General features: G+C 38.4%; 1 protein-coding gene across 1 annotated transcript; it reads left to right on the forward strand.

The window, feature by feature from the left end:
* Nucleotides 1-205: 205 nt before the first annotated feature.
* Nucleotides 206-26065, forward strand: ZNF248 (zinc finger protein 248). The gene is made up of 6 exons (XM_055425716.2): nt 206-293; nt 1909-2054; nt 2144-2185; nt 18051-18177; nt 18459-18554; nt 24161-26065. The coding sequence occupies exons 3-6, from the start codon at nt 2171-2173 to the stop codon at nt 25651-25653; spliced, it is 1731 nt and encodes a 576-aa protein (XP_055281691.2). The 5' UTR covers nt 206-293; nt 1909-2054; nt 2144-2170; the 3' UTR covers nt 25654-26065.
* The last annotated feature ends 1081 nt before the right edge of the window (nt 26066-27146 follow it).

Consider the following 27146-nt stretch of genomic DNA (forward strand, 5'->3'; position numbering starts at 1 on the left):
AAACATCATGGATCTTCATAAAAGCCGTTAGTTAGGTACTGTACTACCATTAGCTTACTTTTACAATTTAGGAGTGAGGCATGCTTCTAAATGTAGAACCACTTTTCCAACGCAAACTACTAGGAGCTAAGTTCCAGCTTGGTGCTACCGCGCGGCAGCGCGCCGCGCCGCTCCCTCCCTCCCTCTGCGCATGTGCATCCCCGCCTCCTCCTCCTGGCTCGTCCTTCCGCGGCCTCCAGCCCCTCGTGGGAAACAATCCCTGGCCTCCAGGTCCACGGGCGAGGGAGCTGCGGGTGAGCCCCGGAGGGTCGGGGCGAGGGCCGAGCGGGCTCCGCGTGGCTGGGAGAGCCGGCCGAAGCAGCGGTGCCGGGTGGTGGGTTGGAGCCCCGCGAACCCTGCGCGACCCCGGGAGTCTGCAGCGTCTGCAGAACCGTAGGGACGGCAGGCGGGGGCGCTTCTGCCTTAAGGGGCCCGAGTCCCGTGTGGGAACGCGGCCTCTCAGGCTCACTCGGTCTGCAGGTGTTCCGCCCCTCAGCGGAGCGGGCGGCGCTGGCGCGTGGCCGCGGGTGGGGAGTGCGCGTGCGTGAAGTGTGCGCGGGGCCCACGGGGCGGGGGGCGGGTAGGAGGTGCGGGGAAGAGCGATTGCGCCTGTGCGACGTGTTTGCGCGCACTCCACTGGTGACGTATGCGTCTCTCCTGCGCCGGGCTCACGGGGCGCCGGGAGGCTGTAGGAGAAGACCATTGTCTCCTGCAGGGCCCAGAAATAAATGAATTTCCCGGACCGAATTGCCGCCTAGAGACTTGATTTCTTATCTGTAAAATGCAGACCTCTCGAGTGCTTGCCTCTTGGGGTTGTTTTGAGCGCCCACGTTTTGTCAGCTGCTGTTGTATTTGTTCTGTGTAGGCGGCTGGAGCTTGGACCCCTCAGTTAAGTCGTTTGTGAAATGGATTGGAAGGGGCTGGACCACCTAGCCACCAAAGCCTTTTCTTGGCTCTGTTAACAGTACTCAGATCCGAAGTTATTATTTGTTATATCTTCATTTGTTATTTGTTGTATATAATCATGACAAGGTGTCCTGAAGCCATCGAAGGCTGTGTGATGGTGGAAGGTCTGGGACAAATTTAAGAAGAGAGAGGTGAGCTGGAGATGAGCGGGGTGGGCACACAGGCTACACAGGAAATGTCACCTCTTTAGAGATTTGTGAAGCCTTGGTTGGGGTTGAAAAGCTCACCAGCAATAGTTAAAATTCTGTCATTATCCGTCCCTAACAGCTCTTCCTCTCCTAACTCTCCATTCACTCTTTCCTGAGGTTAGCTGCCGTCAAGCAGTATTCCATTGTTGATGGCATCTAGAGAAATGCTGAGGTTCCTCCTCCCCCTGGCCTCAGAAGCACAGGATGGTAGTGCAGACAGGTCCTTTTTGGGTTATCAGCTTCTTATGGAAAGATGCAAAAAGAAATGAGCCCGAGATGACTGGCTCAGATCACGCAGTTTGTTAGTGACAGAATCACAGTTGAAAGTCAGGTCTGTACATTCTTGGGCCACAGCCTATTTTGTCATTTTGTTAGGTCAGAGTTATTTTTTTATTAAAAGATCCTTTTGAAAATTGTAAGCAGCTTAGAACAAACGTTTTTAAAAAATAAATCTTGCCTAAAACACTCCCATCCCTTTTTTCAGAGGTTTCTTTGATTATCTGATCTCATAGGATTAATGGTGTCAGCAGATGAGAGTCAGTCAGGACTTTAGTGACTAAATAACAACAGTAAGAAGGTGTTTTTACCCTCCTAGAACCTCAGTTTTGACAAATCCCTAGTGTATCCTTTAGTTTACTATTCTGTGTTAAGCATCCTCTCATGTTTTTAATTTTTCTGTGTCACAAAACCTAAATTGGTAATCTTCCCAACCTAGGGATCGAACCCAGGTCTCCGGCATTATTTACGGACTGAGCCACCAGGGAAACCCGGTAATAAATCAGTAAGAAGCAAATGTTTACATTCACTCAGTGAAAAGTATCAGGTCTAAGGTCAACATAAATGGGAGCCACACATGAGCAGGTGAGTGTCTTGTGTGTGGAGCTGTGTAGGCTGGTGAACCCAGAAACTGCAGGACAAGCCAAGTTCTTACTTCCTTCTTTCTCCCTCAGCTCTCCCTCCTCCACTAAGAGTGAAAAATGAACAAATCCCAGGTGAGTTTTTTTTTATTTCCACTTTATCTAAAATGAGTTTTCTAAAGTTTTTAAAGGTTTGTTAAACCGTGTGTCAGCTCATTTGTGTTTCTAGCTTCAGTAGCAGATAGTCCTGGCTTTTGTTTCTGCATTTCCATTTAAATTTCAACCTAATACATGCAGTCTTGCTCCTTCAATACCTCTCCACCTGAATCATTTCTGGAAAAAGCCACCAAATTGTAGTCAAATCCAGTTTTTGTCTTTTTCTTAGTCTTGCTGGACCCTTTTGCAGCATTTGATACCGTTGTGGGTAGTCTGTTTTGAAAGTCTCCTCTTGTTGTCTATGACGCTATGCTCCTAGTTCTCCTTTTCCTAACTTCTGTGCCTCAGAAAGTTGTCTTTGCCTTTTGCCCCAACATTGCTTATCCCTGGGTTCATTGCTTATCCATTGTCTCTCTGTTCTTAGACAACTGCCCTTCTCAGATACCTATTTTTCCTGACAACTTCTGTCTTTAAAAATTAAAATACTTTAAAATTGTTAGTATATTAACACGGTTTTTAAAAAATGTAAGTGATACAGAGAAAGTAAAAATTCACATCCCTTCCTCTCTGTACCTTAGGCTTCCTCCAGGTAGGGTGACATTTATGTCTCATCTAAACTGTGTCTCTTTCACTGAGAGTGAGGGAGGTTTTATTAACAATTATGCTGGAACAGCCGGCATATATTGGGACAGTCCCAGAAGAACGGCGGTGTATTGTCACTCAGCTGTAGGTATACATTATTTCTGGTTTCTTGTGTGTCCTTCCAGTGTTTCTTTATTCAGTTGAAAGAAAGTATGTGCCCTCATCTTTTATTTCAAAGGGAATCTATTATACTTAGGGCTTTTTAAGTTTAGATGGACCTGTACATACCTGGCAACATCTTAAAATGCAGATTTTGATTCAGTAGATCTGGGTGGGGCCTTGGAATGTAAATTTCTAATCAGATAGAGCTGATTCTGCTGCTCAAAGAACCACACTAAGTAGTGAATCTAAACACTGTTTCCCATTCTTTCTTTCTGTTTTTGGTTGCTTTATTCACTACTTTTTTCAGCTTGTCCCAGGGAATCTTTCTGTAACAGAACATGGATTACTTCTTTCTTTGTTATAATCACATGGAAATTCAATTCTGAATGTTCCATAGGTTATTAAATTAGTAATTAACTATTTCCAGCCTTTTGCTACTATAAACTATGTTTTAATGAATAACTTTGTACATTAGGTTTATTCTATCATATACATTCCCAGAAATGAGATTTATTCTGTCAGGTAAATTCCCAGAAGTGCTATTTGGGAATATATATAAATTCCCAAAGGGTTGACTACAGTTGATAAACTTGATCTGTTTGGTGAGATTATAGATACTTTGTATTTACATTGGCATTGCATGAGAGTGCTTTTTCTCCACAGCTTCTCCCATAGAAATAATGTGGTTCACTTTTGGATTTTGACACCTGATAGGTAAAAATTAGTATTTTATGTAGTTTACATCTGTAATTATCCTAATGCTCAGTGAGGTTGAAGATTTTTTTCACATATCTAAAAGATGTTTTTATATTTCTGTGATCTGTTCATATCTTTTACCCATTTTGCTCTTAGGTTTCTGGCTTTTTTTTCTTTTTTTCAATGTCTGGTTAGCTCTTTGCATGTTAGTGATACTAATGCTTATCTTTCGTATGAGTTACAGAATATTATTTTCTTGTATATCATTTGTCTTTGGATCATTGTTCCTGGTTTCCCTCCCCTCCCCATGCAAGTGTTCTGCTTCAGGATACCACATTTCACTTAGTCATCATGTTTCCTTAGGCTCCCCTTGGCTGTGACAATTCCTCACATTTTCCTTGTTTTTGATGACCTCGTCAGTTTTGAGGAGTATAAATCAGGTGTTTTGTAGAATGTCCTTCACATGGGAACTGTCTACTATTTTTCCTATGATTATATTGGGGTAATTGTTTTCTTTGAGAAAGACCACAGAGGTAAAATGTCATTTGTCGTGTCTTATCAGGGGTAAATTCTCTCACATGACTTTTCACTTTTCAGCAAATGATGTACCACTGTTGATCACCAGCCTGAAGCTGTGCAGTATTAACTTTTTCCAATGTAAAGTTACTCTTTTTCCCCTCTGTTTTCATAATATACTGTTTGGAAGGAAGTGGGGGGTATACCACACCTCCTTCTCATTGGAGTATCCACATAAATTATTAGGCATTCTGCACAGGAGATTTTTCTGTTTATTAACACAGTCAGTGTTTAATATCAATATGAACTCATGGCTATTTTTTTACTTATTATTGTCCAGTACTACCTCGTTCACTTTGTTGCTCAAATTGTTTGTTCCAGCTTGGTTATTAAATAGAGCACTTTCAACGAACCCCATTGTTGCGTTTTCGTTTGAGTACTTCTTCTATGCTTTCTGGTGCTAGAAGATACTCTAGGCTCATATTTCCTGCCCTAGAATAAGCCATTTTCCCCTAAAGAGCTCTGCTTCCTTTTATCCGAGCATGGTATTAGAAACCAAGATTGGGGGGCTGAGTATGCTATTGGTTTGTAATTCCTTATAGATCTGTCAGCTGACTGAACAAGAAAATATATATGTGTACTAACACATATCTATGGATATTTCAGTATGTAACCATCTGTATTTATATTAAGCTAAGTATTAGTTCACACTAATGTCTCCTGCTGTAATCATTATCACCTGAAACATTCTGACCTTGTCCCCTTGCTTGTCTATAACTCCCATTCCAGCAGTCTGGCCACCACCATCCTCATTTCATTTACTTAATTGTTCAATTCCAGCATACATATATAACTTATTTCAAAGTTACTAACCTATGAACTCTTGGTTCCTTCCAGTTTTTGGTCATTATGAATTAAGCTGCTAGAAACATATGTAGGTTTTTGCAGAGATATATGTTTTCAAATAGAGTGTGAAATCAAAAATACTTGATCATATGTTAAGACTTCAGTTTTGTATGAAGTTGAAACTGCCCAATTATTTTACCAAAGTGGTGTATCATTTTATATTTCTAACTATGAATGTGAATTCCTCTTGTTCTGCATCTGGACCTGAAATTGACATTGTCATTGTTTTAGATTTAATGGTTCTAGTAAATATGTTATGGTATCTCACATTTGTTTTAATTTACATTTCCCTAATACACATAATGGGCTTCCCTGGTGACTCAGTGATAAAGAATCCGCCTGCCAATGCAGCAGATGTGGGTTTGATCCCTGGGTAAGGAATATCCCCTGGAGAAAGAAATGGCAGTCCACTGCAGTATTCTTGCCTGGGAAGTCCCATGGACAAAGGAGGCTGATGGGCTACAGTCTATGGGGTCACAAAGAGTTAGACACAATTTGGTGACTGAACAACAACAACAATGACAAATGATATTGAGCATTTGTTCATAACTACCTGTATGTCTTTACTTGACCTGTTCACGTTTTTTGTCCATTTTTCAATTAGGCAACTTATTTTCTTACTATTAAGTTTTCAGAATTCTTTTGTATATTTTAAATGCAGCTTCTGTATTAGATATATATGTTGCAAATACTTTCCCCCAGTCTATGGCTTGTCCTTTCATTTTCTTAGAAATGACTTTTGCAGGGTAAAATATTCTTAATGAAAGCCAATCCATGTATTTTTTTAAAAACTGGAATGTGATTTTTCTGTAGTATTCAAAAACTTTTCATGAAACCCAAGATCACATAGATCTCCTATCTTCTGTTTCTAGAAATTTAATAGTTTTGCATTTTGTATCCAGGTCTGTGATTTCAGTTTTGTTAACATTTGTATAAAGTGTAAGGTCTGTGTCTAGGTTCATTTTTTTTTTTTTTCGTAGATGTAGAGTTGTTGAAGCATTATTTGTCAAAAGACTGTCTTTTCTCAATTTAAATGCCTTTGGGACTTTGTCGAAAATCAGTTGACTAAAACATATTGATGAATACAACAACAAAAAAACAGACTCACAGATACAGAAAAGAAGCTAGTGGTTATCAGTGGAGAGAGGAAGTAGAGAGGAGCATGGTAGTAGGGGGTTAAAAGGTACAAACTGCTATGCATAAAATGAATAAGCTATAAAGATACACTGTATAACACAGGACTATAGTCAATATTACATAACCATTACAAGTGGAATATAATCTTTACAACTTGTGAATCACTATGTTGTACACCTAAAACTTACATAGTATTATGCATCATCTATACCTTTTTTCATTTCATCAAGTGACTATATTTTAGGGGATCTGTACCTGGACTCTGTTGTGTTCCACTGAGCTATGGGCCTCTTTCACCAAATACCCACTGTCTTGGTTATTTGTTGTTGTTGTTGTTTGGTCATTCAAAGTGCCCAACTCTTTGCAACCCCATGGGCTGCAACACCATCTCCCAAAGCTTGCTCAAACTCATGTCCATTGAGTCTGTGGTGCCATCCAACCATCTCATCCTCTGTCATCCCCTTCTCCTCCTGCCTTCAATCTTTCCCAGCATCAGAGTCTTTTCAGATGAGTCAGTTTTTCGCATCAGGTGGCCAAAGTATTGGAGTTTCAGTTTCAGCATCAGTCCTTCCAGTGAATATTCAGGACTGATCTCCTTTAGGATGAACTGGTTGGATCTCCTTGCAGTCCAAGGGACTCTCAAGAGTCTTCTCCAGCACCACAGCTTGAAGGCATCAGTTCTTCAGAGCTCAACCTTTTTTATTGTCCAACTCTCACATCCGTACATGGCTACTGGTAAAACCATAGCTTTGACTATATGGACCTTTGTAGTCGACCAACCTAGATAGTATATTAAAAAGCAGAGACATTACTTTGCCAACCAAGGTCCATCTAGTCAACGCTATGGTTTTTCCAGTGGTCATGTATGGATGTGAGAGTTGGACTGTGAAGAAAGCTGAGCGCTGAAGAATTGATGCTTTTGAACTGTGGTGCTGGAGAAGACTCTTGAGAGTCCCTTGGACTGAAAGGAGATCCAACCAGTCCATCCTAAAGGAGATCGATCCTGGGTGTTCATTGGAAGGACTGATGCTAAAGCTGAAACTCCAATACTTTGGCCATCTCATGCGAAGAGTTGACTCCGTGGAAAAGACTCCGATGCTGGGAAGGATTGGGGGCGGGAGGAGAAGGGGCCAACAGAGAATGAGATGGCTGGATGGCATCACCGACTTGATGGACATGAGCTTGAGTGAACTCTGGGAATTGGTGATGGACAGGGAGGCCTGGCGTGCTGTGATTCGTGGGGTCGCAAAGAGTTGGACACGACTGAGCGACTGAACTGAACTGAGTCTAAATAATGTCTCTGTGTTTTAATATGCTGTCTAGGTTTGTCATCGCTTTTCTTCCAAGGAGCAAGTGTCTTAATTTCATGGCTGCAGTCACCATCCACAGTGATTTTTGAAGCCCAAGAAAATAAAGTCTGTCACTGTTGCCATTCTTTCCCCATCTATTTGCTATAAAATGATGAACCGGATGCCATGATCTTCATTTTTTGAGTGTTGAGTTTTAAGCCAGCTTTTTCATTTTCCTCTTTCACCTTCATCAAGAGACTTAATTTCTCTTTGTTTTCTGCCATAAAGGTGGTGTCATCTGCATATCTGGGTTACTGATATTTCTCCCAGTAATCTTGATTTCAGCTTGTGCTTCATCCAGCCCAGCATTTTGCATGATGTACTCTGCATATAAGTTAAATAAGCAGGGTGATAATATACAGCCTTGACATACTCCTTTCCCAGTTTTGAACCAGTCTGTTGTTCCATGTCCATTCTAACTGTAGCTTCCTAACATATATACAGGTTTCTCAGGAGGCAGGTGAGATGGTCTGGTATTCCCATCTGTTTCAGAATTTTCCACAGTTTGTTGTGATCTACACAGTCAAAGGCTTTAGTGTAGTCAATGAAGCAGAAGTAGTTGTTTTTCTGTAATTCTCTTGCTTTTTCGATGATCCAACAGATGTTGGCAATCTCTGGTTCCTCTGGCTTTTCTAAATCCAGCCTGAACATCTGGTTATTTGTACATGTTATTTGGTAGCTTTGTGTAAGTCTTGAAATCAGGTAATATGTAAATCCTCTTTTTCCTTCTTCCATATTCCATTGTCTATTCTAGTTGCTTTACCTTTCTATATAAACTTTAGAATCATTTTGTCCTCCAAAATAGCTGGGATTTTTATTTGAATTGCATTGAATTTGTAGATTAAATTGGAAGGAACTGACATCTTAACAATACTGAATTGTCTTGAGTGATGAATATGTACTATCCCTTTATTTAGATCTTTGATTTCTTCCATCAGTTTTTGTTTTTCTGTATATCCCTGTAATATGTTGTATTAGTTTTATATTTGAGCCCTTTTTTTTGGTGGTGGTGGTATTGTAAATAGGTTTTTTTTTTTCATTCAAAATATGAAATTCCAGTAGTTTATTCTGATATGGGAAAACAGTTGGCTTTTTTATATTGACCTTGTATCCATTGATGTTGCTATATTTGTTTATTACTTCCAGGATTTTTATTATTTTCCTTTTTGCAGAGTCCTTGGGATTTTCTACATAGACAATCATATTGACTTCAGATAAAGACAGTTTAATTTTTTCTTCCTAATCATCTACCTTTTATTTCAGGTTTTTCTGTTTGTTTTGTTTTAGGTCTTTCTGTACTAGCTAGGACTTGAATAATAGTCTTGAAACAGGGCATCCCTGCTCTTTTCCTGCACTTCAGGGAAAAGTGTCATCTCCTAACATTAAGTATTGAGAGGGTAACAGGCAGGAAGGCCAGGGGTCTCCAAACGGAGGAAATAGGCTGCAAGTATCAGATATTTTTAAAAAATCTCTCTTAAGCAGCTGCTGCTGCTGCTAAGTCACTTCAGTTGTGTCCGACTCTGTGTGGCCCCATAGATGGAAGCCCACCAGGCTCCCCTGTCCCTGGGATTCTCCAGGCAAGAACATTGGAGTGGGTTGCCATTTCCTTCTCCAATGTGTGAAAGTGAAAGTGAAGTCGCTCAGTCGTGTACGACCCCTAGCGACCCCATGGACTGCAGTCCACCAGGCTCCTCCATCCATGGGACTCTCCAGGCAAGAGTACTGGAGTGGCTTGCCATTGCCCTCTCCCTCTTAAGCAGCAGGAGGAAACAAATTAGTGATATATTTTTTCCCCTTCTCTACTACTGGTACTGCTACTGCTAAGTTGCTTTCTTTAGTCGTGTGTGACTCTGTGCGACCCCAAGGATGGTAGCCCACCAGGCTCCCCCGTCTCTGGGATTCTCCAGGCAAGAACACTGGAGTGGGTTGCCGTTTCCTTCTCCAGTGCCTGAAAGTTAAAAGTGAAAGTGAAGCCGCTCAGTCAAAGAGGTTTCTCTTAAAATACTGTGTTGCCATAATGACACCTGGTTCTACCTGAACTTAACTTTTCTCATATTTTGAGTTAACAAATACATTTTTCTTATGGAAATGTTTGTCTTAAGCTATGTTAATGTACTATACATTTACCCCAGACTATGTCTTCAAGTCAGTTCCACCTAAAGGCTTAGAACTGACTTGACAAACCACTATCCTCATACATTGTTCTCCTAATCCATGTGAACGAAACAATTTGTATGGTAATCTCCCATTATAGGAGATTCAAGTCAATCATTTTATGGCCCCAAATGACTCCCCTGGTGCCAAGATTATCTCAGAATGCATCTTGTGGGTGAGGAGCCTGGTGCCATTCTCTGAGTTTTGAGACATTGCTTTCTTTCATTAACAGACTGCTAATAAAATATGGAGAAGGAAATGTCTACCCACTCAAGTATTCTTGCCTGGAGAATCCCAGGGACGGGGGAGCCTGGTGGGCTGCCGTCTATGGGGTCACACAGAGTCGGACACGACTGAAGTGACTTAGCAGCAGCAGCAGCAGCAGTAACTATATAACATCCAGCTAAGGACTAACAGGCAGGAATTCTTTCTGCCCCCTTCTGATGTCTATGTCAAAAGCTTTCTCTATCCCTTTTATACTTCAATAAAACTTTATTACACAAAAGCTCTGAGCGATCAAGCCTCGTCTCTGGCCCCGGATTGAATTCTTCTCCTCTGGAGGCCAAGAATCCCAGCGTCTTTCGTGGTTCAGCAACAACCTTTCAGTATGATGTTCTCGTCTTCATCAAGTTGGGAAAATTCCCCTCTATTCCTAGTTTACTGAGAGGTTTTTTATTTTTTCTTTATCATAAATGACTGTTTTTCCTCATTAGTTGCTATTATTATGTCATTTTGCTTCTTTGACTTCCTGATATGTTGGATCATGTTGTTCTTGTTTTGTTGTTTTTTTTTTTAATGTTGACCCAGCCTTTCATACCTGCAATAAATTCCACTTGGCTGTGTTTATATTTCTTTTTATACATCATCAGATTTGATTTACCCATGTTTGAGAATTTTTGCGTCTCTGATCTTTATTTTTCTCATAATATCCTTATCTAGTTTGGTATTAGGGTAATGTTGGCCTCATATAATGAGTTTGGAAGTGTTATTTCCTGGAGGAGATTATGGAGAATTGTATTAGTTTTTCCTTAAATGTTTATTAGAATTCACTGGTGACATTGTCTGGGTTGGTACTTTCTATTTGGGAAGTATTTTAATTATTGATTTAATTTTTTTAGAAGAAATGAATCTTTTCATGTTATCTATATCTCCTTTGTGTGAATTTCATAGCTGTGTCTTTTAAGGAATTTGTCAATTTCATCTGGGACTAATTTGTTTGTAGTATTCTCTTTCAGGGACAAAATTGTTTGTAGTATTCTCTTATTATTTTTTAATGTCATTAGGATTAGTAGTGTCAATCTGTCTTTCATTTCTGAGATTCACAGTTTTCTTCTTTTTTCTTGGTTAGATTTTTCTTTTTAAAATTTTATTGATCTTTTCAGATTCCTAAAATTGTTTTTGAAAAAATTTAAAAAAATGAGTAGTATATAAATCATTACCAAAAAATATGTAGGCTGCTCTGTGATTTATGTTCTATATTATTGATAGTAGACATTGAAACAGCTTATTGGGTTTTAAAGAATATCCTGTGTTTCTCATGATGTATACTTTAGCACAGACAGATTGGAAAAAAGGTTAATATAAACTTTATTCCTAATCTTTCAGAAGTGAACTATCAAATGAGAAGAAATGACTTATGTGTGATAGGAAATGGAAAGCAGATATTAAACTCACATTTCTGATAATATTATCATCTAAGTCCTGATCAGTAATTTCACTTAGTCCTCTTTTACTAGGTTATTTTAAATTTGAAGTGGATTTTGTTTACATTATCAGATATCAGTTTTTAGAGATTATTTATATTTAATGACATAATGAAATAATTAAAAGTCATAGTTACAATCAGTTTTTCCTTGTTGACTTTTCATATAAATTGTACACTTTCTAAGTAGCATACTGTGAAATTATCATGGAGATCAAGTTTTAGGAAAAAAAAATTTCATAACTTTAACAGAATTTAAAGACTCTGGAAAACAAAGCAAACTTATAGGAGTCATCTGTGAAACACTTATTTGTACATGAATTTATTTATTTTTCAAAATAATTATTGGATACCTATAAGGTGCCTATGCTAGACACTAGAGACAAAAAGGAAGAAGACTATTTTGTCCTTGAATAGCTTATATTTACCAAGGGAAAAGAGATTTGCAAACAATCATAGGCATTGTAGCATTACAGTGATTTATGACTTAGAAAATTGTTCAAAATGCAGTGAGAATACAAGCCATAAAAAGAAAAAAGAAAGGATTTTACTTGGTTGAAATGAAAGAGTGTCAGGAAAGACTGCAGAGAGATCCTCTTGAATGGACTCTTGAACACCCTACCAAATAACTCTTAAGCAGAGAAACAAGATGTAACTGAGCTATTTCAGACTATACACATGAAGAGCATTGCAGCTCAATATCAAGAAAAAATTCCTCTCGGTGCATAGAAAAAGTCCATGGCATAAACCCAAAAGGACATTTTTGCTTTACAAACCCAGAGCTAAAAAAGTTGTACTTTTCGGTATGTTTGTGTGAATGGGGAGGGGTGAAAAATCATAGCATATTAGATGTCAGAAAGGACCATAAGAATCATATGTTTCCATATCTCACCTAATGAAGGAATATGCAAAATGAGGTGGATTTTTCTGTGAAAAGCTAGAAAATTATCCATATCCAAGAGAGATGATTTTCTAGCTTTTCATAGAAATAATCCATTTAATAATTATTGCTAAAGCATATTATAAAATTCTGGCATATAACTTGTCTAATTATGTGGGTCTAAATGTATACTCTCAAGTCACACCGAATATATCTAAATTTTCTTTTCCGTAGGCTGTTATGAAAGTTGGAAGTTTTCCATTGCTGAGAAACATATTTGAAAAATGATATCTTTCTAGACATTAGCTGGCATTGTTAAACTGTTTATGTATTGTTTATGAGCTATTTTCAATTTTATCTGGGATTATATGTATCACAGTTTTCAATAATATATTTAAACTTAATTACCATAAACTAAACTATATTTTCCAAAGATGTTTTCTTCCCTAATTGTTGACATCAGAATAAATGGTTCATTCTTTCAATTTACCATTATATTATTGTTCCTAATATTGGATAGACTAAATACAGAAATCTTTAATTTTTTTAATCCATCTATGAATAAAAAGTATTAAATTTCTAGAAATTGTTTAGAATATTTTTAAAATTTGACCCTTAAAGTTATAAGTTACTTGCCATTTAAAAAGTTAAAGTGCTCTTTCAAATTTTTTCAGGATTTAAATAATAATATGTCAAGAATTATTTGCAAAGAGGAAGCAAACAATTCAAATTTAAAAACTGACTTTTATCTCCACAATTAAGGTCCTTTAAAAGTATTATCAACACTATTTTAGGAACCAGAATTCTGAAGATATTAACCACAAATCTCATAATGAATATAAATATAAATGCACCCAGTTGATTATTTGACCAAAGCAGTGAGAACTGTGAATTTATAGGGGCCGTGAGGGTAGGTGCTAGAACTTCAGATAGTTGACTAGAATTTCAGTGGCAGCAATCTGCTTATAAATCAGTAAGTTTAGGTTTCAGAATCCTTCTGATCCTCAAACCAAATTGCTTAGGACAGGAGACTACAATAGTGAGAGGAATGTATGTTCATGATGCACTGATCTATTCAAGACACTGTTAATATGCTAAAGCTGTATGCTTTCATATATTCAAAATAAATTCTGGCCCATCTGAAAGTAACAAAAAAATAAAATAAAATTTTATTGATCTTTTCAAAGAAGCAACTTTTGGTTTCATTGACTTTTTCTTTTTCATATTTTTAATTTAACTGATTTATTTTAATAAAAGTTCCTTTATTTTGCTTGCTTTGGGCTCAGTTTGCCTTTTTTTCCTCTAGTTTACTAAGATAGAAGGTTAGATTATTGATTTAAAATCTTTTCTAATATATAAACTTGATGCTATAGATTTCCCTCTGTGTACTGCTTTCACTGCATCCCACAAATTTTGATACATGATATTTTCATTTTTATTCCATTTCATTTAGTTTAAAATTTTCTTTGAGACTTCTTTTTTGACCTATATGCTATTTAATTTTCAAGTATTTGGGGGATTTTTCAGCTGTCTTTTGCTTATTGGTTTCTCTTTAATTCCATTGTGGTCTGAGAATATATTTTTTTATGATAGCTGTTGTTTTAAATTTGTTATGGTGTGTTTTGTGGCCTAGACTATAACCTGTCTAGGTGAATGTTCCATAAGAGGTAGAATAGAATGATAGAATGTGTGGTTTATTTTTTTGGATGGAATATTCTAGAAATTTCAGATCTTGTTGATTGACGGTACTGTTCAGGTCATCTGTATACTTACTACTTTTCTGCCTGCTTGATTTCTCAGGAAAATTGGAGGGGTATTGAAGTCTCCAGCTGTGGTTATAAATTTGTCTTTCTCCTTTCAGTTCTGTCAGTTTTTGCTGTATGTATTTTGATACTTTTGTTGGATGCATATGAAGCCATCTAATGAGTTCTTAATTTCAGATATTATCATTTTCAACTTTGGAATGCCCGTTTTATGCATGTATGTATGTACATGTTTGTATACACATTTATCAGAGGTCCCCAAGACTATTACTAGGTGCAGTGATTTTCTGGGATGACTCAGCATGTAGTTGTACTTAGGGCTGTGACTTATTAAAGTGAAAGGATACAAAGCACAGTCAGCAAAGGGAAGAGATACTTGAGGTTTAGTCCAGAGGACCCCAGGCATAAGCTCCTAAGACTTTTCCCAGGACAGGCTTAAGTCCTATAGCCATGAGATGTGATGACAAATGTGAAATGTCTGCCAGGGAAGCTCATTAGACACTCAGCGTTCAAAATGTTTATCAGGTGCTAGTCATGTAGGTACTCTTTGCTTAACATATAACAAAATCTCAGACTCCAGAAGGAATGTACATGAGCAGAAAAAACCATGTAGTTCACACAAACAGTTTAGGCTCAGTGAACCATTCTTACCAAGGACTGATAAGAACCATCATGAACTCCAAATTCCCAGATACCAGCCACGAGACACCGTTGTAGCAGATCTTTCAGAAGATAGCAGTCTCAGGCCTTCTCTATTAATTCTTTATCTATAACACAGATACCATGTATCTGTTGACTTCTCTCATCCTTTCATTTATTTTGTTTATATTTTCCTCTTTTAATTATAATTCATTCTGAAGTTCTTTTGTGTTACAATATCTGAGTCTCTATGTTGTTGCTCAGTCACTCAATCATGTCTGACTCTTTGTGACCCCATGGACTGCAGCATGCCAGGCTTCCTTGTCCTTCATCATCTTCCGGAGCTTGCTCAAACTCATGTCCATTGAGTCTGTGATACTATCTAACCATCTCATCTGTTGTCCCCTTCTCCTCTTGCCTTCAGTGTTTCCCAGCATTAGGGTCTTTTCTAATGAGTCAGCTCTTTGCATCAGATGGCCAAAGTATTGGAGCTTCAGCATTTTTCCAGTGAATATTCAGGGTTGATTTCTTTTAGGATTGACTGGTTTGATCTCCTTGCAGTCCAAGGGACTCTAAAGAGTCTTCTCCAAAACCATAATTTGAAAGCATCAGTTTTTCAATGCATATCCTTCATGGTCCAACTCTCACATCCATACATGATTACTGGAAAAAACCATAGCTTTAACTATACAGACCTTTTGTAGGCTAAGTAATATGTCTGCTTTTTAATATGCTGTCTAGGTTTGTCATAGCTTTTCTTCCAAGGAGGAAGCGTCTTTTAATTTCATGGCTGCAGTCACCATCCACAGTGATTTTGAAGCCCAAGAAAATAGTCTGTCACTGCTTCCATTGTTTCTTGATCTATTTGTCGGGACTGAATGCCATGATCTTCGTTTTTGGAATGTTGAGTTTTAAGCCAGTTTTTTCACTCTCCTCTTTCACTTTCATCAAGAGGCTTTTGAGTTCCTCTTCACTTTCTGCCATAAGGGTGGTGTCATCTGCATATCTGAGGTTATTGATATTTTCCTGGCAATCTTGATTCCAGTTTGTGCTTCATCCAGCCTGGCATTTCTCATGATGTACTCTGCATATAAGTTAAATAAGCAGGGTGACAGTATACAGCCTTGACATACTCCTTTCCCAATTTTGAACCAGTCCATTATTCCATGTCCGGTTCTAACTGTTACTTATCGACCTGCATACAGGTTTCTCAGGAGGCAGATAAGGTGATCTGGTATTCCCATCTCTTTAAGAATATTTCACAGTTTGTTGTGATCCACAGTCAAAGGCTTTGGCATAGTCAGTGAAGCAGAAGTAGATGTTTTTCTGGAATTCCTTTGCTTTTTCTATGATCCAACAGATGTTGGCAATTTGATCTCTGGTTCCTCTGTCTTTTCTAAATCCAGTTTTAATTCTGGAAGTTCATGGCTCACATACTGCTGAAGCCTGGCTTGGAGAATTTGGAGCATTACTTAACTAGCGTGTGAGATGAATGCAATTGTGCGGTAGTTTGAACATTCTTTGGCATTGCCTTTCTTTGGGATTGGAATGAAAACTGACCTTTTCCAGTCTTGTGGCCACTGCTGAGTTTTCCAAATTTGCTGGCATATTGAGTGCATTACTTTCACAGCATCATCTTTCAGGATTTGAAATAGCTCAGCTGGAATTCCATCACCTCCACTAGCTTTGTTCACAGTGATGCTTCCTAAGGCCCACTTGACTGACTCTAGGTGAGCGGTCACACCATTGTGGTTATCTGGGTCATTTAGATCTTTTTTGTACAGTTCTTCTGTGTATTCTTGCCACCTCTTCTCAATATCTTCTGCTTCTCTTAGGTCCATACCATTTCTGTCCTTTATTGTGCCCACCTTTGCATGAAATGTTCCCTTGGTTTCTCTTAATTTTTTTGAAGAAATCTCTAGTCATTCCCATTCTATTGTTTTCCTCTCATTTCTTTGCATTGTTCACTTAGTGAGGCTTTCTTATCTCTCCTTGCTTTTCTTTGGAACTCTGCATTCAATGGGTATATCTCTCCTTTTCTTCTTTGCCTTTTGCTTCTATTATTTTCTCAGCTTTTTGTAAGGCCTCCTCAGACAACCATTGTGGTTATGCTTTTATTGTCTTTTGCTTTTGGCCTTGTCTCTTCATATAACGTGAAATTTTCTGTTGGATGGTGAGCATTATATCTAACAACACAGATATTAGGAGAGGCTCCAAAAATTATCTCAAGTAGAGAAGATTCATCCTTTTCTCTGCTGGGCAGGTAGAATACAGAACCAGTCACTTTAGTCAGTCATGAGTGAGCTTGGTTAGGGCCCATAACATGTTAGTTTTAATCCTTCTTTCATTTTAACAACTGAAAGTTTTACTTCCTTAGTGAACGTTAACTTTATAATACAAAAGATAATATGAAATAACTTTTTCTTGGTCATCCCATTCTAGTGTTTGTATAGTGCTAGCTCCTGCAGTTTTCCAGTTTAATACATGTTAATGTGTATGTCTCCTCATTCCATTCCACCCTCTCATGGAAACTCAATTTATACAAGATACTAATTTTATCCTACACAGTATAGCTTAAAGAAAAGCTAAAGCAAAAGTCACTCATTTGTGTCTGACTCTTTGCAAGCCATGGAATTCTCTAGGCCAGAATGTTGGAGTTGGTAGCCGTTCCCTTTTCCAGGGAATCTTGCCAACCCAGGGATCGAACCCAGGTCTCCCACATTTCAGACAGATTCTTTACCAATTGAGCCAGCCACCAGAGAAGCCCAGCATTAAAGGAAGCAGTCCTAAATTTTTTAGTAAACTAAAGAGATTCATTTCAGTATAGTTGCTTAGTCATGTCTAACTCTTTGTGACCCTATGGACTGTGGCATGCCAGGCTTCCCTGTCCATCTCCAACTCCTGGAGCTTGCTCAAACTCATGTCCATTGTGTCCATGATGCCATCCAACCATCTCATCCTCTGTTGTCCCCTTCTCCTCCCACCTTCAATCTTTCCCAGCATCAGGGTCTTTTTTAATGTCAGTTCTTCACATCTGGTGGCCAACTTATTGGAACTTCAGCCTCAGCATCAGTCCTTGCAGTGCGTATTCAGGATTAATTTCCTTTCAGATTTTATCTGATTTTATCTCCTTGCATTCCAAGGGACTCTCAAGAGTCTTCTCCAACACCACAATTCAAAAGCATCAATTCTTCAGTGCTCAGCTTTCTTTATAGTCCAACTCTCACATCCAAACCTGACTACTAGAAAAACCATAGCTTTGACTAGACAGACCTTTGTTGGCAAAGTCATTCTTCTAAATATTTTCCACTCATACAGCTCTGACAATTTCATATAGAAAAGGAATGTATTGTTACAGGAGCAAGTGTCATTCAAAGATGTGTGTGTGGACTTCACCCAGGAAGAGTGGTACCTGCTGGATCCTGCTCAGAAGATATTATACAGAGATGTGATCCTAGAAAATTATAGCCACCTTGTCTCAGTAGGTAAGAATTCTTTTCCACATGATTACCAGTAGCATGCATTTCTTAGCTGATGAAATGTAAAAACTCCCTGTGACATTTTCTGATGGAGATTCAAGGCCCTAACATGACTGGTCCCTTTTGGCCACTATAAAGTATGCTGTAGTCTTACCTCCCTGGGAGTTGGTTTATTTAGGCGCCTCTTTTAGATGGCTCCCAAGGCTGTTCCTTTCTTCCCCATCATTTTGTTTAGAGTTCCTGAAGCCAGACTGTTCAGCCATAGTCCTGTGTTACTCTCTTTACAGGGAATTGCATTACTAAGCCAGAAGTGATCATCAAGATCGAGCAAGGGGAAGAGCCTTGGATACTAGAGGAAAGATTCCCAAAACAGTGCCTCTCAGGTGAGTTAGTGAGTTCACAGGCAGATGGAAGCCAGAGGAAATGAGATCTTAGGCCATTGGTATTTGGTTCCAACCCCTGACCTTTGAAAGTAATTGGCAGTTGGCCTACATACTTATGTTACCTTAATCACATTCTTCTGTATGTAACTTTCACTCATAAATGCTTCCCTTTGTTCTTTGACATTTTAGAGTCATCTCCCTATATCCATAATCCAAACTCAGTTGGCTCCATCTGAGATAATTTTTCTTGATTATTTTAAAATTGTCCACCTTCCATCTATTGTCTTTGGACATCTTTTTTAGATGGTATGATTCATGTAATACTTCCATATATTCATTTAACAAATATATGGTGAGCATTCAGTATGACTCAATTATGTTCATACATAATTAAAAGAATGTCCCTATTATCAGAGTGTATATTACAGTGAGAGACAAAAAGCATACGTATGTGTGTGAAGATGTATGTGCATGTATACACACACACATGGTGTTGGGTGGTGGTAAGTACTGTGAAGAGCTGAAGCAGTGAAAAGGGGGTTAGAGAATGATAACATGCTATTTGGTACAGAATTCAAGAGAAAATGGGCTTCCCTCATGGCTCAGCTGGTAAAAATCCGCCTGCAGTGTGGGAGATCTGGGTTCAATCCCTGGGTTGGGATGATCCCCTGCAGAAGGGAACAGCTACCCACGCCAGTATTCTGCCTGGAGAATTCCATGCACCGTATAGTCCATGGGGTTGCAAAGAGTTGGACACGACTGAGCGACTTTCACTTCTCTTCAAGAGAAAATATATTTTATGAGGTACACAATAGATATGAGTCTCTAATAAATTAAAGTGTGAGCTCTGTGGATTCTGAAGACTCCAGGCAGAGGGAATGTCAGGTGCTGGTGCCAAACTTGTCAGACTAGTGTGCCCTTAGAGTGTCTGAGGAATAGTAAGGATGTCATGGTAGCTGGAGGTGAGTGGGCATGGGGGAGATTGGTAGGAGATGATGTCATAAGTAGCATGGACTGTGGTAGATATATTAATTTTATTTTGAGTGATGTGGGAAATCCTCAGGCTTTTATCAGTATATATAAATCAAATTAAGCTAGCAGATTGGATTTACAGTTTAAAAGAACCTCTCTGACATCTCTGTTGAGACCATGTGATGGGTGGATGGTGCTTAGGCACAACCAAGGAAGGAATACCAGTTAGGACAGTATTGTATACTCAGAGAGAGAAGCTAGCTGCTCAAGTCAGGCTATGTTGGAAATGCTGAAAAATGGTGGATTTGTACATGTATCTTGAACATGAGGGTAAGAGGATTTGTTACTGGGTTGGATATAGAGTGTGAGAGAAGGAGGAGTTGAGTGTGAACTCCAATGATTTGTTTCCGGTACCTGATAACTTAGAGTACCATTTACTGAGAGAGAAAATTTGGTGGAGAGATTAGAGGAGAGTTAGTACAGTTGGGCACAAGAAGCTTGGGATAACTGCAAGACTCTGGGAGACACATACATAGAACTTCTTTGTAAAAGACCATACAGTACATATTTTAGGCTTTGTGGGCCACACATGGTCTCAATTGCTGCTGCTGCTCTTCCTCCTCTTACTTGTTTCTCTTCCTCCTCACTCCTCTCTGCTGCCTTTTCTGTGTATTTCCCTCTAAAAACTTAACATCCTTAGTTCTAGGCCGACGACCTTGCAGACCAGAGTTTGCTGACCCCTTTTCTAGAAAGTGGTTGTTTGTAAATGAGAGAGGTAGTTGTGGGGCAGTACTGCTTTTATAAGGTGTGTAAATCCACTAAATCTTGTCATTAGAGGAGATTGAGGGGAACAGTCTGAGTCACTTGAAAATTAGAGAGCCTGGTTTCCCAGGGTCAAATAGGAACATTCAGCCAGCCATTACTGCCTTAAATGGCAACCATGGGTTCAGTGTCCTAAACCCTGTGTTATCCCCTGTTGCTGCTGCTGCTGCTGAGTCACTTCAGTCATGTCCGACTCTGTGCGAGCCCATGGACTGCAGCCTACCAGGCTCCGCCGTCCATGGGATTTTCCAGGCAAGAGTACTGGAGTGGGGTGCCATTGACTTCTCCGATCCCCTGTTAACTAGTTTTTTCAAATTCCTAATGTTATTTTCTTTTCCATCTTCTTCATCTTCATCTCTTCATTTTCTCACTTGTCACTGATACTTGACTTGATCTTCCTAGTTGTTTTTTTCTACCTAAAGCATCCAGTTTATCTTTCACTAGCCTAATAAAGTTGATCCTTCTTAATAAATGAAATCAAAGTCTCCTTTCAGTGACTGTCACAGTCTAGCACTGTTTTCATATCTGTATCTTTTTTACTACTCTTCAAAGTTCATTTTAAACTTCATGCTATCTTACGTCTTAAATTTCACTTTTAAATATTTTCTCTTTTTTCTATAATTTTCACTTTGGTTTATTTTGCCTTTTAAGTAACTTAATTAAAATTGGGTATGCAAAGTGTTTAAACATTGCATGGTCTATAATAATGGCTTGTTATTATTATTTTGGGCTTCCCTAGTGGCTCAGAGGGTAAAGCGTTATTATTATTTCACTTATTTTAAGTTAGTGATCAATTTTTTGCTGTAACTTAAATAGCCTGTATTTTATAACCCTAACCCACTAGCATCTGTAGCCCCAAAACTCATACCTGATGATACGATTGTTGCTTAGGGTTTCTATCATTGCTGAGATTTTGTTTTCCCAAAGAGAAACTTGAGATAATTATTAGAATCTGAAATGGAATCCGTCCGTTCCGTCGCTCAGTCGTGTCCAACTCTTTGTGACCCCATGGACTGTAGCCTACCAGGCTTCTCTGTCCATGGGATTTTCCAGGCAAGAATACTGGAGTGGGTTACCGTTTCCTTCTCCAGGGGATCTTCCCGACCCAGGGATCGAACCCAGGTCTCCCGCATTGGAGGCAGACGCTTTAGCCTCTGAGCCACCAGGGAATAGGAAGTTTCATATATACATTGCTCCAGTATTCTTGGGCTTCCCTCATGGCTCAGCTGGTAAAGAATCTATCTGCCTGCAATGTGGGAGACCTGGGTTTGATCCCTGGGTTGGGAAAATTCCCTGGAGAAGGGAACAGCTACCCACTCCAGTATTCTGGCCTGGAGAATTCCATGGACTGTATAGCCCATGGGGCCACAAAGAGTTGGACAAAACTGAGTGACTTTCACTTTCAGTATATATAGATACATATATACATATATATCTATACACATACACACATACATATATATACATACACACCATATATAGTATAAAGTGCATAATTGAGGCCAAAACTAGAAGTATCCATACTTTCCTTTCATATTTTTCCTGATTCTGATATTTTAATAATTACTTTGTTGAACCAAGTTTAGAAGAGATCACTCTTTTTCATCCATTCAGAAAGCATTCTATAGTATTTTTACTAAATGCATATTCTCTTATTTTATCCTGAAGTACCAGTTGAAAATAATTCATATGCACATCAGTTTTTAAGAATCATAAATGTCCTGTCTCCTCAGTGAAGTCAGAGGAAATAGAATTTTGCTAACACCTGCCTAGACTGTGGTCATGAACAGGGTGTATCATTGAGCAATGGACTTGTTTTATCTTACAGTGAATTAAACAGGTAGCAACTTCTAAAGGCAGCAGGTAGAGATTGAAAATGATAGGGATGTTGTAGAGTTTGTTGGCTTTGTTATTTTATTATTACTTTTATGGTTTGTTGTTTTAAATTAAAGTAGCATTTCCTGGAGGATGTTCAGGTCTCAAGGAGAGCCAAGGCTGGAGTGTAGCTAATTACATAAAAGGTGTGTTGTTGGGAATGAGCAATTTGTTAAATATCCAGCTAGAACTGCACAAATAATTTTTAATGGACTTACAGAATTGTGACTTGAACTCATAATATGAATTCAGTTTTTGTTTTAATTTGTGTTTTTCAAGATAATAACTATCATCAGTTAGTCTTTGGAGCCACGGGCTCAGGACTGTTTTACATATTTTTTTTAACATATGATTAATATTGTTTCACCTAGTTTGTCACTCAGTCATGTCCAACTCTTTGTGATCCCATGGACTGTAGCCCACCAGGCCTCTATCCATGGAATTCACCAGGCAAGAATACTGGAGTGGGTAGCCATTCCCTTCTCCAGGGGATCTTCCTGACTCAGCAGTTGAACCTGGGTCTCCTCCTTTTCAGGCAGATTCTTTACCATCTGAGCCACCTGGGAAGCCAGTTTCATTGAGTAGTGACAGTAAAGAATAGCCAAGAATTTTTACAATAAAGTTTGTTGAAGGCCTCAGAACCATATATTAATAGAAAAATATGATCGATATAGGTCTCATCTGTAAGTAAAAGCCAAAGATGAGTCTAGATATGAAAGGAGAGAACCTTGATGTAAATAATAAACCTAGATATGAAAGCAGACTTAAAGATCAGTATTGGTTCAGGAACAAAATTGTTTTGGGGGAAAGTAAAGCAGCAGATTGAAATAAAGAAACATGTCTTGATGGTTGGGACAGCTTCATTAACAGCTATGCGCAAACAGAATGAGCCTGGTCCTTTTGCAGAGATGGTCTGTCCATCATCTGTTTTGTATTTCCTGTTGGGCATTTGTGTTGTTGCGAATCACAGCTTGATAGAGAGTTAGAGTCTGGATTAAAGCATTGTTCCTTAGAGCATGAGGAAGTAGGTACCTTCAGAAATTTGTTTTGATGTTCATATATCAAATGGGAAAAAGGAATAGCAACGTGCACATTAGTGAGGATACTACCACAGTAATCAAGCTGTGGGAAGGTAAGGACAAGAAAGCATGATCTGCCTCTGTCAAACTGAGTTCATCTTCTAATGTGTTTCTTAAACAGTCTATTTTTTTAAAAGAAACAAATGAACAAAACAAAAAACCTCTTTTGTTAAACTCATCCAGTTCTTGGAGTTTCCTGTTCCCTAAATGAATAACTCTTACAAAATCTCCATCCCTTGCTTACCATGTCTTATGATAATTATTCCATGTGAATTAAAGGAATCCTGGGATATCAGACTATTCTTCTGAACCTGAGGCAGTTGGTATTTTCAGAACTATAGTCTGGTGTTGATGTGTAGAGTAGAAGCGAGTGTTCTATTAGGAATCACATCAGGTAATCAGTGTCTGAGGGGGTTAGGACTCAACTGTTTTGTTTCCACCAAACATAGTTCATCTTCTGAAAGCCCTTGTCTACTAATCTTCAGTGTAATGATATTCAGTGTTCAGTGTCTCTGTTGGGCTCACTCCATTCTCTTGAGTTTCCTGATTTCTGAATCAGCCTCTCTCTGCTTCCCTGTGTTTTGAATGTATTTCACCTTTTTTCTGTCTAGTTTTAAAGTTTGTATTAGCAAAGTATTAAATGTTATTGCCAGTTTCCTTCTGCTATTTTTACTGAAGCATGTTTTTATTTTCCACTCAAAACCAGAAGAGTAAAGAAAATGTATGCTGGATTTTAGTTCACACCAGAAAACTGAGCCTAAAGCAAAAGAACTGTGTAATAGGGCATTTATGTAAAAGTTGAAGTCCATTAGAAATGTACTAGGATTCATAAGATGTGGTTATTTTTCTCATTTCTAGAAGACTGGAAAGTTGATGACCTAATAGAGAGCACCCAGGAAAATCAAGATGAACATTTTTGGCAACTTGCTTTCGCCAGCAACAAAACATTAAGTACAGATAGTGGTGACAGAGTAAGGAAAACTTTAAATCTAGGTACAGACTCCATTCCTTCAAGCAATTTTCTATATAAAATATGTGACTCATGTGAAGTGAGTTTGAAAAATATTTCAGGCTTAATTATTAACAGAAAGAACTATTCTAGAAAGAAGCCTGATGAGTTTAATGTATATGAGAAATTGCTCCTTGATATTAGGCATGACAAAACTCCACCTGGAGGGAAATCTTATAATCAAAAAAAGAATGTCCTCAATCATGGACAGGATCTCACTCAGTCAATTTTTGACCAACCTTTTGAGTATAATGAAAATGGAAGAGGCAACCATGGAGAGGCAGCCTTTTTCACAAATAAGAAAGTTCAGATAGGAGAGACACACTGTAAATATAATGAATGTGGAAGAACCTTCATCCAGAGTTTGAAGCTCAATTTATCTCAGAGAACTCATTTTGAAATGGAGCCATGTGAATGCAGCATTTGTGGTAAGTCCTTCTATATGGATTTAAGATTGGGACATCAGAGAGCTCTTACAGGGGACAATCCTTATGAATATAATGAATATGGGCAAATTTTCTGCGGCAATTCAACTTTTGTTATCCATCAGGGAGCTTACACAAGAAAGATTCCCCATGAATATAAAGTCAGTCACAAAACATGGGAAAAGTCAGCCCTCTTTAAACATCAGATAGTACACATGGGGGGAAAACCTTATGAGCACAATGAAAACGGACATGCTTTCAACAAGAAGTCACATCACACCCACCTTCGAAGAGCTCACTCAGGAGAGAAAACCTTTGAGTGTGGTGAGTGTGGGAAAACATTCTGGGAGAAGTCAAACCTCACTCAGCATCAGCGGACACACACGGGGGAGAAGCCCTATGAGTGCGCGGAGTGTGGGAAGGCCTTTTGTCAGAAGCCACATCTCACCAACCATCAGCGAACACATACAGGAGAAAAGCCCTATGAATGTAAGCAGTGTGGGAAAACGTTCTGTGTGAAGTCCAACCTCACCGAACATCAGAGAACACACACAGGGGAGAAGCCCTATGAATGTAATGCGTGTGGGAAATCCTTCTGCCACAGGTCAGCCCTGACTGTACATCAGAGAACACACACAGGGGAGAAACCCTTTATATGTAATGAGTGTGGAAAATCCTTCTGTGTGAAGTCAAACCTCATTGTACATCAAAGAACTCACACAGGAGAGAAACCCTACAAATGTAATGAGTGTGGGAAAACCTTCTGTGAGAAATCAGCTCTCACTAAACATCAGAGGACTCACACAGGGGAGAAACCCTATGAGTGTCATGGATGTGGGAAAACCTTTAGTCAGAGGTCAGTACTCACTAAACATCAGAGAATTCACACAAGGGCGAAAGCTCTTTCAGCGTCCTGAACATTCAGAAGCCTTCATCCATGCTTTCAAATTTGTTATACAGGTTTTTAAAATGAGATGAATGAAACCCAAAGAATATCACAAATTCCTTTAGAGAGTGAGGTTTTGTTGTAGTTCAGATCATTAGTACTAAAATAAAACATTATTCATGTTTTGAATATGTAAAAGGTTTCCAAAAAAAGTAAAACTTTTCATCAGAAAATTTATATTGAAGGGAAATTCATTTACATAATATGGTGAAAAAAAACACCTTTGTCTAGAATTTATGTTGTGTAGTGCCATATTCTGGATGTGATACAAAAATTTTATTGTTTTTAATATAATGGATGATACTTATTTGCAGTCATATTCACAGTGGAATCTGAAGTTTAAAGAAGTTAAATGACAACAGCATTAAACATTTATGTGAGGAGTCCTTGATGTTTGCAGGCCTTTTGTGGGTATCAGAAATATCAGAAATTTGAGATATTCTTGATTTGTATATTAGAGCCTAACATGCTTATGAAGAGAAAATCTAAACTCTTAATTAACTGTTATAGTCTTAACATTTCCCACACTAGATACCGTCATTGTCTTTTTAGGTTGTTATAATTATGTATATATGTAAAAGTATTTATATACACTTACCAATACACAGTGATGCGCTGCAGTAAGTTTATACTAACTTGCAAGCACTGCTGATAAATTTTCAGGAGTTTTATGAGCCAGTTGTTAAAACACAGTCATTATTTTAAAATTAAAGTATTAATTTACAGTTAAATAGTATTAAAAAAAACAAAGGTAATACATACTCAACACTCATCATTTCCTAGTTATTTCACAGTGTTTTGATATTATCTTTGTTCTTTCGGTTATCTGTATTGTGAATCAGCATGGTGAATACTATATAATGATGTAGTACTATACATCTGTGACCAGCCCTACGTTCAGTGCCATTGTGTTGGTAGTGTGGCATTAGTGGGAGTATTTACACCATAATAATTGACAAACTCTACAAATTAGGATTTTTGTTTCCTCAGAGGACCTGTTGTCAAATATTTACAGTGGTACATCACTGTGTATATATGAAAATATGTTTGGCAAATTTAGAATACTAGCCACATACCCCTTCTCCCATTTCCATAGATAAATGGCTGTGTCCATTACTGCTGAATGGCCTCTTCAAAAAAGAAGCCAAAATGTGTTCTTTATGAGGTTTTTAACTACCTATGCATCAATCCTATTTTCAGTACTACCAGAGACTTTCTGTAGTGTGGCCAGTAAATGCTGTCTTACTACCTATCGCTTACCTTTCTTCTAGTTTTGCTGGCATATGTGAATGAGTGTGGCCATTATTACTGAGCTTCCACTTCGATAAAAAGGCCAAACAATAGTTTCCTGAGGTTATTCAGCTGCCTTGGTTCAGTCAATAATGTGAATGCTGTTAATAACAATGATAATTACATAAATTTTGCAAAGGTTAACATCAGTTATGAACAGTAATGCTCACAGTA

Source organism: Moschus berezovskii, chromosome 12 (assembly GCF_049115385.1).
Source record: "Moschus berezovskii isolate FMDL1 chromosome 12, NW_MosBer_1.0, whole genome shotgun sequence".
Classification (NCBI taxonomy): domain Eukaryota; kingdom Metazoa; phylum Chordata; class Mammalia; order Artiodactyla; family Moschidae; genus Moschus; species Moschus berezovskii.